At 31.3% G+C, this 12,746-nt stretch overlaps 1 protein-coding gene across 1 annotated transcript; it reads left to right on the forward strand.

The window, feature by feature from the left end:
* Positions 1-2,039: 2,039 nt before the first annotated feature.
* On the forward strand, positions 2,040-11,864 carry LOC131053528 (disease resistance protein RUN1-like). The gene is made up of 5 exons (XM_059222001.1): positions 2,040-2,590; positions 3,762-4,234; positions 7,600-7,741; positions 11,285-11,432; positions 11,565-11,864. Exons 1-5 carry the CDS (start codon positions 2,040-2,042, stop codon positions 11,862-11,864), a joined length of 1,614 nt encoding a protein of 537 aa, XP_059077984.1.
* Positions 11,865-12,746: the final 882 nt, after the last annotated feature.

A 12,746-nucleotide genomic window follows, 5' to 3' on the forward strand; every position in this document is an offset into this window, starting at 1 on the left:
AATTTTTTAATTATCAACTTCAAAAGGAGGGAACATATCTCACCCAAACGATGATAGTAAAAATAAAAACTATAATAATCAAAATACTTAATAATTTGTATAATTTTAGTGCTAGTCTTATGGTTAGGGTTAGGAGGTTAAGGTTACGATTTACATCATAACTATCATAAGGTTATACAACATGGTTAGAGTTAGGGTTAGGGTTACTTGGGATTATGATTAGAAATATGGTTATGGTTAGGGTTAGGATTTAGATTATGGTTGAGGTTAGGCTTAGATGATTAGGGTTAGGGTTAGTTTTATGATTAAGCTTAGGATTTAGCGTTATTGATAATTATGTAGCTATCAATTATATTTCTACTATTTTAGGATCTCCAAAGATTAATAAGACTCATTCCAAACCCTAAATGAATCTTCCTCATTAATAAAAAATAATTAATAAAGAATATAATCTTTATTAAAAAAAATTAATATAGAATTATATAAAAAAAGGATAAAAATCATTTATTTGTATTGTATTCATAATTTTTTCAATAAAATTATAATGATAAAGAATAATTAATAAAGGATAAAAAAAAATGATAACAATCATTTATTTTAATTTATAATAATTTTTTATAATTTAATTATTATAATTTTATATTTAATATATTTTAAGATTATAAGTTACCACAAATTAAAATAAATTTATGACAAGTTAAAATAATTTTTAAATTTTTTTAAAAAATAATAGCATTCTAATAAGTTAATATTTAATATATTTTAAGATAATAAGTTAATATTTAATATATTTTATTAATTCAAAAAATTAATAAATTTATATTTAAATTTGTTAACATCATTAATTTATTAAAAACAAATTAAAGTAAAATTTTTAATTTCAATCTAATTTTTTTTTCTTAAACAGAATTTTTTTTTCTTTATTAAATAATTTTATGATTTATCTTTTAAATTATTATTAAAAAAAATTATACATATATTTAAATTACTTGTATTATATTATTACTTACATTATTTATAATTTCACTGTAAAAGATACAAGTTAGAATGAAAATGATTTGAATTTTTTTTTTCCAAAAAACAAAAACAAACCATTTAATTTGTTTTACGGGAAAGAGATGCTGAACGGACTGTAGGGACAAACCGACTCTAGGTACTGATGTGATGTGCGTGAAAGAAAGAGCCACCACATCACATTACATGGCATGGGGGGCATGGAGAAGGCATGGCATGGGGCGGGCCATTTTGTCCGCTGCGTAGCCAGTGCCATAAAAAGAAGGGGAGAAGCACGTGGAGTGTAAAAGGAATCTTTTACAAAGAAGGGGAGAAGCACGTGGAGTGTAAAAGGAATCTTTTACAAAGTTCTACGCTTCTCGTTGAATTTGTAAACACTTACCCTTTTTTAAGTGCTATTTACATTTTAATAATAATAAGCCCGCCTTCCGTGATTTTTAACAATAGGAATCTAATAATAAAATGACAAAATGACAAAATATAATAATAATAATAATAATAAGCCCACCTTCCGTGATTTCCAAGTTACTAATAATAAATGACAAAATATAATAATATAGCGTTTCCTTAAGGATGTGGATAAAAAGAAGGGGAGAAGCACGTGGAGTGTAAAAGGAATCTTTTACAAAGTTCTACACTTCTCGTTGAATTTGTCAACACTTACCCTTTTTTAAGTGCTATTTACATTTTAATAATAATAAGCCCGCCTTCCGTGATTTTTAACAATAGGAAGACAAATTTTAAATAAAATAAAATATTTAACCTAAAACTTTCGTAGAACCCCTCACTGTCGCGTAAAGATTGACGAAGGAGGGAGTAGGTGAGATGTCCGAGGAAGGAAGGTCAGTTTCGCTCTTCTCCACTCCTTCTGCCGTCCACATCTGCTCAGACTCCTTCAAATGGACCCACGTTTCTCCTCTTTTATAAGCTTTGCGCTTCACCTCCTCACTTGCTCAACAAGTGTATTTTTCATTCATCTTTATCTTATATTCTTTCTCTCTCTGTCTTCACTTCAATCCGATTTCATGGCATCTACTTCTGCTGCTTCTTCTTCTTCTACTTCAACGCCTGCCTTTGTCAGATACGAACCTCCCACACCTAAACTTGCCCTACATAGTAATAAGAGGTATCATGTGTTTCTGAGTTTCAGGGGACCAGATGTCAGAAATACTCTGGTTGATCATCTCTTCCAAGCTCTCTCCACAGCAGGACTCAATGTGTTCTTAGACAGCGAGAAGCTGGAAAAGGGAGAAATCATTGGGGAGAGTCTGGAAAGAGCAATAGGGAGCAGTGCCATACGCATTCCTATATTTTCTGTAGGCTATGCAGACTCTGCTTGGTGTCTCAAGGAGGCCTATGAAATGTTGAGAACCCCTGGCTTGATTATCCCTCTCTTTTATCACGTGGATCCAACTCATGTTAGATATCCTCTAAACAAGACAAGTCCCTACAGGCAAGCATTTATGAAGCATTATGGACATTCAGATCGTTACCCAGTAGAAGAGATAGAAGGGTGGGAGAATGCCATTCATCAGATCTGTTCTCGCTCAGGCTGGTCTACGGATATAACTCAAGGGTAAGTAAAGAGCTGCCCTACTTTGCGTTTATTTTTGGATTAGATTTCCTGTTGTTTCTATGATCGTTGACTGTATTTTTGTTCTCTGTCTATTTTGCTGTGCGTTTTAGTTGTAGGCAACGGATGATGAATGGTTCTTATTTGCCTGGTTCTTATTTCATTCTTCCTGGGCCGCCACCCTGACCTCTCCTCTTAGCAGCTACCACACACTTCGCCTTGGCCCATTCTAGACTGTCAAATGCCCTCTCCTTTTTATGTGCCGATGCCTCTATTGCAATTAATTTACATCGATTCATATTCTCTTTGTCAATGCTTTTCACGTTCTACTTTCTTCTAGTCTATTCCTTGGATCGATGCCACTCATTTCTCTCTCTCTGCAACAAATCTGTCAGCTGTAAAGTGTCCAATTGGATAACAAAGATATTTCAAATATGAGTTATATTTTTAGATATGAATTATATTTTACACTTCTCCATTTCTTTCATGCGTTTTCCCATTCAAACACAAACTCTCATCCATGCAATCTTCGCCCTTCACCTTTTCACCTTCTCACCTCTCAACAAGCCTTTCTAATGCAAACTTAATTTTTTATTTATTTTTATGAATAAGTCTTTTTTATTAGAAAATAATATTAAAGTACATATTCACAAAAAAAGGCGGGGATACAAGATTACTCCACTAGAGTCATCTTTCTTGCCCCATACGCCAGTAGAGCCGGGAGTTAAAAATTATAATCTACTATTTTCATAGCTATTAATGTTTATTTTTATTTTCTTTGTTTGATTAATTTTTTAAATTATAATCATATAATTTTATTTCAAATTAATAGATTTTTTCTTTCACCAGTATAGGTTAATCTATTCTAAAAAGTTTAGAAATATATTTTCTTCTAAATTAAATATTTTCTAAAATTTATTTTATATTATAAATATAAAATAGTTTAAATCTATAAATAGTTTAAATTTTTAAATATCATTAATAATAAATTATTTTTCGTTTTAAATGATTTACATTATTTTGAATATTGCATCATAAATAATTTTAAAATTTATTTAAAATAAATTATATTTGAATTAAATAAATTTTATTTATAATTAATTGACAAATCTAATAGTTTTAAATATGTAGAAATTATATTTTTTTTTAATTTTAAAAATTAAATCTATTGCAGCTTTGAAGCACAATTGATAAAGACAGTGGTGAATGACCTAATGAAGACATTGGACAGAGTACCGTTACAAGTTGCCAAGCATCCAGTGGGATTGGACAGTGTCAAGAATCTTCTCATTTGCAAATTAAATCTGAATTTAGTGGACGAGGTGGTTAAAATTGGAATATGGGGTATTGGTGGTATTGGCAAGACCACAGTTGCCAAGGCCCTCTACAATCAAATTTATTCTGAATTTGAAGCTGCTTCCTTTGTACCTGATGTACGTACCACTGCTACAAATGCCACAGGCCTTAGAAAATTGCAGAAAAAAATTCTCAAGGATTTAACCAAAAATGATGTAGCTTGGAACAATGCTGATCAGGGTATATCTTTGTTCAGAGATCGTTTGGGAGGAAAACGTGTGCTGCTAATTCTAGATGATCTGGATTCTATTGAACAGTTGAATGCTTTGGTTGGGGATTGGTTGGCCCCTGGTAGCAGAGTTGTCATAACTACAAGAAACAAACAAATTCTCATTGTTGCCCCTATGCCATCCCAATCCATCCATGAGATGAGTGGGTTGTCGATAAATGAAAGCCTTGAGTTATTTAGTTGGCATTCTCCAATTACGAAAATATATCAAAAAATATAGTGCAAGTTTGTAGGGGGCATCCTCTTTCATTGGAAGTGATTGGATCCTTCTTGTATGGTAAGCAAGATGACATAGGTTGCTGGATGGAAGCTCTTAAAAATATTACTCTCAACCCAGAAATTCACAAAAGACTCTATATCAGTTATAGTGCTCTTAGTGATGATCAAAAGGAAATATTTGTTGACATCGCTTGCTTCTTCATTGGAGAACACAAAAGCTTACCCATTGTCTTCTAGAAGTCCTTGTACACCAAGGTAGAGACTACTATATCTAATCTTTCAATGAAGTTGCTAATAAATATTGATGATGAAGGTGCATTTGATATGCATGATCATTTGCAAGATTTGGGGCGGGCCATTGCAGAAGAAGAAAAACAAGGTACCAGACTACGAAAGGCTTCCCACAACACGTGTTTGCAAAATGTGCAGATTGAAGACACACAAGCCATGATTCATCCAAATTTGATTTGGTTAAGGATGGAAAATTGCACCTTTGCAATAAATAAGATCCTTACAACAATAAGGGAGACATACAAAGCACTAAGGAAGATAGATCACTCTATCTTTGAGGGTAACATTAAGCAATTGAAGATTATGCAACTAACAAATAGCACCATCTATTTTATGTCTCTAATATTTTCACTTCCTGATGTACAACATTTGCAGTACTTGGACTTGAGAAAGTGTTGGAGTTTACATAAACTCCCTAATAGCATTGGCAACCTATCACAACACAACATTTGTACTTGGGTGATTTAACAATGTTAAATAAGCTCCCTAATAGGATTGGCAACTTGTCCCAACTACAACACTTGGACTTGACATGGTGCGAAAGTTTAAATAATCTCCCTGATAGCATTGGCAATCTATCACGGCTGCACCACTTGGACTTGAGGTTTTGTAGAAAATTAAGTAACCTCCTTGATAGCATTGGCAACCTATCACAGCTGCAAAAATTGAACTTGGGAGGGTGTGAAAGATTAAATAAGCTTCCTGATAGCATTGGCAGCTTGTCACAACTCCAATACTTGAACTTGGGAGGGTGTGAAAGGTTATATAAGCTCCCTGATAGCATTGGAAACCTATCACAACTACAACACTTGGACTTGGGACAGTGTGGGTTTGATAAGCTCCCTGATAGCATTGTAAACCTTTCACGGCTACAATACTTGGATTTGAGGCAACTTAGACATTTAAATAAGCTTCCGGATAGCATTGGCAACCTGTCACAATTGCAACACTTGGATTTGACATGGTGTGAAAGTTTAAATAATCTCCCTGATAGCATTGGCAACCTGTCACAATTGCAATACTTAGACTTGAGCCACTGTTGGCATTTAACTAAACTCCCTGATAGCATTGGCAACCTCTCAAATACATGTAGTATTAAGAGAATGTAATGAGAAAATGGAAAGATTCTTAATCTTTTTATTTCGGTATTAAATACTTTTTCATTATTTAAATGTGAAGGTAGTATTAAATATAATTTCTTGAAAGACTCAATTTTTTGTATTAGACGTGCAATGCATTCCAAGAGGAAACTGCACCACCTCTTTGCTAGTTTTAAATTATTTATCATGATGATAGAGCATGCCAATTTACATTTTTCTCTATTTGTACAAACACAAAGTAATGCCTTCATTGCAAGAATTACAATTTACGCACACAATATGATTTACGATATTTTTTTAATATCTCTTTAAGTTTGAAGGATAGGAGATTATATTAATTACAAGTGGAATTTCAAGAAAACTGGAAGAAATATAAAATATAGAAAGTGTGCAATAAAATTTTAAATTAAAAATAATAATTTTTGTGTTATAAATATTTAATTTAAAAAGTTACGTTTTAAAATTAATTATTTGATCTTTTGAAAGATTTTAAAATTTTATAAAATTATTAAATATCATTTGACCTAACTATATGATTTATGGTATTTTTTAAATATAAATTTTAAAGTTTGGATAATTATAAATTATATTGTTCATATGTTTTATTTTTAAAAAATAAAAAATATATAATGTACTTATTACATCATAATGACATCCACCAACTTTCTTATCCATACCATTTTAATGATTAGACAATGGATAATTTAAAAATAAGTTAAAAACTAAAATCTAAATTAAAAAACAACTTCCTATTATTATTATTATTTATTAAATGCAAAAACAAAGATTTAAAAGAAACTTCTAATTTAAAATATTATGTTTTTAAATTTACAAAACTTCTATTGTTTTTTGAATGCAAATCATTTCATATTCTAAAATAATAGTAAATTCTAATAAGTATTAATCATATGAAATTAATTAATCTATGCTAAATGTAAATATTTTTAAATTTTATAATATAAGTATGCTAGTTATATTTTTTTAGTTTTATTTAAAATTTACATACATACATACATACATACATGTTTCAAATTAATCATAAAATTAATTGAAAGATTTTTAAATCTATTAAAATTAAAATTAAAACATTGGTTGACTTAACCTTTTCTAAACTAGCATACCTATATTTTAAAAAATTAAGTAAAGTACACCCAGAGATATCAAATTTAAAAATGCTTAATATTAAAAAATAATAGTAAAGAGTTGATTGTAATGAGATTGATGTGAAATAGTTAATAAATTAACATTGAATCTAACCCTAATTTACCTGTGATGCTAAACTTGTTTAAACCCTAATCTAACTTTAATCCTAACCATAATTAATCTCTAACCTTCACCCTATATAAACCCTAATCTAACTTTAATCCTAACCATAATTAATCTCTAACCTTCACCCTATATAAACCCTAACCGTAATTTAAGCCTAACTCAAATACTTTTCTTATAACCATAATTTTATCGCAACCCTAATTGAACCCTAACTCTAACTTTCATTGAACCCTAATCTAACACTACACTAACCCTAATCTTACTAGTCTAATATCAACCCTAATAATATTCAAGCCATAATCATAATTAAGCTCTAAGCCTAACTTGAATATTTCTCTTAAAACCCTAACTAAAGCCTAACCCTAATTGAACTATTTGAACCTTAACTAAATTTAAATTTAATTTAATTATAGCCTAACTCTAACACTAATTAAACCCTAACCATAATTAAACTCTATCAATAACATTCATTGAAAGGTCAACCCCAAAGTGCAGCGACAATTGCAATTCGCGTTGATACAGAGTGTTGTGTGTTTGAATCCTTGCAGGTCTTTCCCCGCTCTGGCGCATGCGTGATGGATGGTGGTTGGTGAATGCAAGCCAATTCTTGACCTTGTTGGCATTGCAAGGTACGTTGGTGTTAATACCAATGCTAGTGGATAGTTCGACAGGCCCATACACGGCTGGTAGGTAGCTCAGTCGTGGAGATTCATTACAGGGGTGGTAATACCCAATCAAATGGTTTCCTCTACTCTCCTGAACAACGTACGGTGGATTTTGGTGGGTGAATATGGAGATGTGAAGAGATAAGGGGGACGAGCGATTTGGAGAGATAAGGAGTCATGCTCGATGCAGTGGAGAGACAAGGAGATATTGGAGAGATAAGGGTTGCACGAGCAAGGGAGGCATAAGGAATACATGGATATCTCTGCAAGAGCCAAATCCAGGAAGCATTAATGCCTCAACAAAAAATTGTAGCCCCACGGAGATGAGGTTCCCAATGTGATCTTACGGATCAAAGTTTCAGTCAAAAGCGAGAGACCCATTAATCGATAAAAAAAAAAAAACATTCATTGAAGGTTAAATTCCTAAATTAAATAAACCCTAACTTCAACACTTATTAAGCTACAACTCAAATTGAACAGTAACCTTAATCTTAGCCATAACCTTTATTGAAACCTTACCCCGATTTAACCATAATCCCAATCCTATCTCTAATTCTAATTTAAACCCTATTCTAACATTGAATATAACCCTAATAAAACCCTAATGCTAACCTTGTTTAAACCCTAGCCTAACTTTAATCCTAATCCCAATTCAACCCTAACTCTAATTTTAGATACTGAAACAACAAGGTAGTAAGCATATATACTCTTTCACAATTAAAAATTTGTTGGTCATGATTTGTTTTCTTCAATTCTCATCTATGAAATAAGAAAAAAATATACTAGATGAATCTATATGATTAAAGTGGTCAAGGCTCTATATTAAAGTAATATCATAGATTTGAAAATTGACAATTCTAGTAAATTATATTACCAATTGCAATATTGAATATGAGTTAGAGATTTTATTTTTATTGTTTTTGATAATGATAAATGGGTTTTACATGGACCTGAAACCAAAAGTTTTACAATAGCCGGTCATCAGCCAAACCGACAAGAAACAACATCAAAACAGGGGAGCACCCCGAGCAGTCACGAGAACAAAGGAAATCCTATTGATTTCCTCCAGCTCCTCCATGATGAATATGGAGGTACCCTTGTTGTTGCTTTTGCTCCTGGTTCTGGAACTGGGTCTAGTAGTTTTGCTGTCTCCAGTAGCCATATCATCTCCTCCAAGATCTTTCACCGATTCACTATGATAGGATCTATAATTAGCAACCATGGCATTAATCTTTTCAAGCCCCTCAATACTGTTGTTCATGGCATCTTTACTAATGTCGACCAGATTCTGATTTTATTTTTATTGTTCATTTACAATTATCCTCTCCATTTCATTTTTCAAAAGAAATAACTTAGAGATGAACTTTACCCTCAAATACATATTTCTAAATTTGTCCCCTTTATCCCTTAGCTTATAAAAAGTTTGATTGACATTTTCTTCTAGAGTGCAGTATTAAACAAAGGCCACCACAATCACAAAAAAATTATCCTACAACAATTTGAAAAATATAACACTCCTAAAAAACAATAATCCTTTCCAAATAAGCTACATTCTTATTTAAATATTTTAGATTAAAAAAAACCTATTGTCACAAAGATATAAATATGATTCAAATGACCTAGACAACTATAATCAAATATTTCACAAATTATTGAATTTCACTGTCCTTTATTTATATTTTAAAATTTAGTTTTTGTATTCTTAAAAAGAAATATGACTTCATATTTGGGTTCCCCACACCTTGGCAAATTAGATATAAAAAAAAACACTTGCAAATTATGCAATGTATACTTTCACTTCTAGTTAAAAGTGATATTAATAAAAAAAACTTTCACTTCTAGTTAAAAGTAATATTAATAAGGAAAACTTGCAATTTTCATAAAATAAATTCCTCAAATTAGATATAAAAAAACTCACAAATTATGCAATGTATACTTTCACTTCTAGTTAAAAGTAATATTAATAAGGAAAACTTTTACTTCTTGTTAGAAGTAATATTAATAAGGAAAAATTGCAATTTTCATAAAACAAATTCCTTCACTATTTAAAAGGGTTTATTTTTTTTAATAGAAATATTTGTTATATAATGATTGTAATGAAATAGTTTAGTTTTTTTTTTAAATTTTATTTTATATAATTTGAATGAGAAACAAATCCTTATACAATTTTATTACCTATTTTCAAAAATAACAAAAAAATTGATTTTATATATATATATATATATATATATATATATATATATATATATATATATATATATATATATATATATATATATATATATATATATAACTTTATCAATAAAAAATTTAAAAAGTTATTTGAAATAGACATTTTTTTTTAAATATAAATAAATTTAATTTTTTTTTATAAAAACAAACCTCCGGACTGGCTTCACCAGTTTGGATATGCTTGGGGAGGACCAAATAAATTAGTCTGTTACCTTGGTATCCCCTTTTTTGTTTCTCCCTCTCTTAAAGACATGTGGGGTTGGGTCAAGGGGAGAATAGACAGTAAGCTCAACAAATGGGACAATAGGGTCCTCTCCCTTGCTGGCAAGATCCAAGTCTTCCAAAAAATCCTATCTTCCTACAACATCTACTATTCCTCAGTGTGGATGTTCGGCAACTACCAAATCTTTGAAATCCAAAAAGCTATCAAACGATTCCTATGGTTTGATGGCAAGGGTAAAAGGAAATCTCACGCGGTCAAATGGACCTGGTGCCACTTAGACAAAAAACTTGGTGGGCTGAGCCTCAAGGATATTAGGATGCAAGGTATCTCCCTCGCAGCCAAATGGATTTTTCACTCATTGGAAGGTCAAGAACCTTGGAAAATCCTCATAAGAAACAACATACAAAATGGTGTTCCCAAAACTGCCAAAACCTGGAAAGCCCTCCCATTCAGTGATCTAATTGCAAGCAGTTTCCCTGTGTCTGTCCAAGGCACCTGGGTGTTTAAATCCATCTGGAAAGCCTGGGAGCATGTGCGTGGTCTTATCATCAACTCAAGCTTCAACTGTGACAATACCCTCCACGGTGAAAGGTCAATATGGTGGAACCTTCTTCATAACTCCAAACCCCTGGCTTTGACCCAAGGTTGTTCTGCTAAGCACTGGAATAGTAAAGGAATCAAGTATATTATGGACATTTTAGAACATGATGACCTTATCAACTGGGAGACTCTTAGCACTAAATATGATCTCCCTGCTTCGCATAAGAAGACCTACAACATGATAAAAAATGCTTGCACTCCCCTTAATCTCCCTAAGAACACCCAAGTTGATGCCCATAGGTACCTTACATTCCTTTGGAAAAATGGCTCTGCCCTCCCCAAGATCAAAGCCAAGTCTATCTATACCCTACTCAATAGTGACACCTCGGTGATCGAGCATATCAACACTTTGTGGTATACTAACCATACCCCCCAAACTTGGCAGAAAACCTTTGAGAAGCTCTAGTGGTCCCCCATCCCCCCTAAGATCAAATGCTTCATATGGATGCTTATATTGGATAGACTACCTGTGAGGAATAAATCGGCTGCATATGATCCTTGTTCTGTCTGCAGAAAGCCTGAGACCGCGCACCACATCTTCTTTGACTACCCGTTTGCTAGAGAAATTTGGCTGCTGTTTGGAATATCTATTACAGAATATGTTTACACTCTTGATATAGTTACTGGTTTTATTCAAGGATTGAGGAAGGATACTAACCTTGTTTGGCAAATTCTATCTTCTTACATTCTTTGGTTTATTTGGAAACTTAGGAATGAGGAGAAGTTCCAAGGTATTACAAGGGAATGTATTAGGTTTTTAAAAAAACTCACACATTAGAAAATTGCTGTGCAGGTCTGTTTTCTGATGAACATCGAGAGAAACAAGCTCCTGCGATTCCTCAAAGATGGCAGAGCTACCATGTTTGTCTATGAGATGCAAGATGGGCACGAGTGGGCCAGGATTGCACAGAATCAGACCTCCTTTGACAAGGCAGTAAAAAAGTTGATAAAGGATCTCCAGGACAGCAGGCCCCCTCCCTTCAACAGGATAGAGATGCGCTCCCAGATCCTAGCCAGAAAGAAGGTGGTTTGGATGGAAGGAGTTCAAGGCTGGACCACTTGGCTGGAGGACCAGAATGAGGTTCTCCAATAGTGCAGAGTCCCTTTTTTTTATATTTTTGTTATGATTAGTAGATAATTGTATTTAGCTCTCTCCCTGGGTTACCAGTTTAGCGGCCAAGACCCGACCCTCTGCCCTCTAATTTTGTATAAACTCTTCATCTCCTATTTGAACTCTTGATTTCTAATATAAAAAAAAAATATAATTAATAATCATTCAAATATATACATATAAGTAATAGTGCTTATTTAATATTGTAATTTTTAAATTTATATAAAAATTAATTTGCATCACCATGAACAATAATCTTAATCTTTATTTTAGAAATAATAGATTTAATGGATATAAAATCAATTCAAATTTCTACAACCTATTAAAATAGATATCATTATTTATTTGATTGAATAAATTGAATAAAACATGATTGATCAAATAAAAGTATGTTTCTAATTTATTGTTAAAAAATATTTAATTTAATCTTACTCTTAAAAAAATTTAAATTTGTAAAAAATAAAAATCATTTATATTTTATCATGTAAAATAAATTTAAATTAATATTATATTAAAATTTAATCTAACATTTGAAGTTTCTTACATTTGATAATGTTTTATTTTTAATTCCTATTTCAGAAATAATGGATTTACTATTAAAAATCAATTCAAATTTCTACCACCTATTAAAATAGATATCATTATTTATTTGATTGAATAAGAATTAAAAAACTATTAAAAATAAGATTACTTTTAAAAATTATAAAATTTGGCTAAAAATCATTTATATTTTATCATGTAAGAATACTTTGAATTAATATTAAATTAAAAATATGTTTATAAATTGATATAAAACATTTTAAAAGTAAGAATCATTTAAATATTTTTGAAATATTTTTGAAATTGGATTGTGGCATTTCATCC

Source organism: Cryptomeria japonica, chromosome 6 (assembly GCF_030272615.1).
Source record: "Cryptomeria japonica chromosome 6, Sugi_1.0, whole genome shotgun sequence".
In the NCBI taxonomy this organism is placed as follows: domain Eukaryota; kingdom Viridiplantae; phylum Streptophyta; class Pinopsida; order Cupressales; family Cupressaceae; genus Cryptomeria; species Cryptomeria japonica.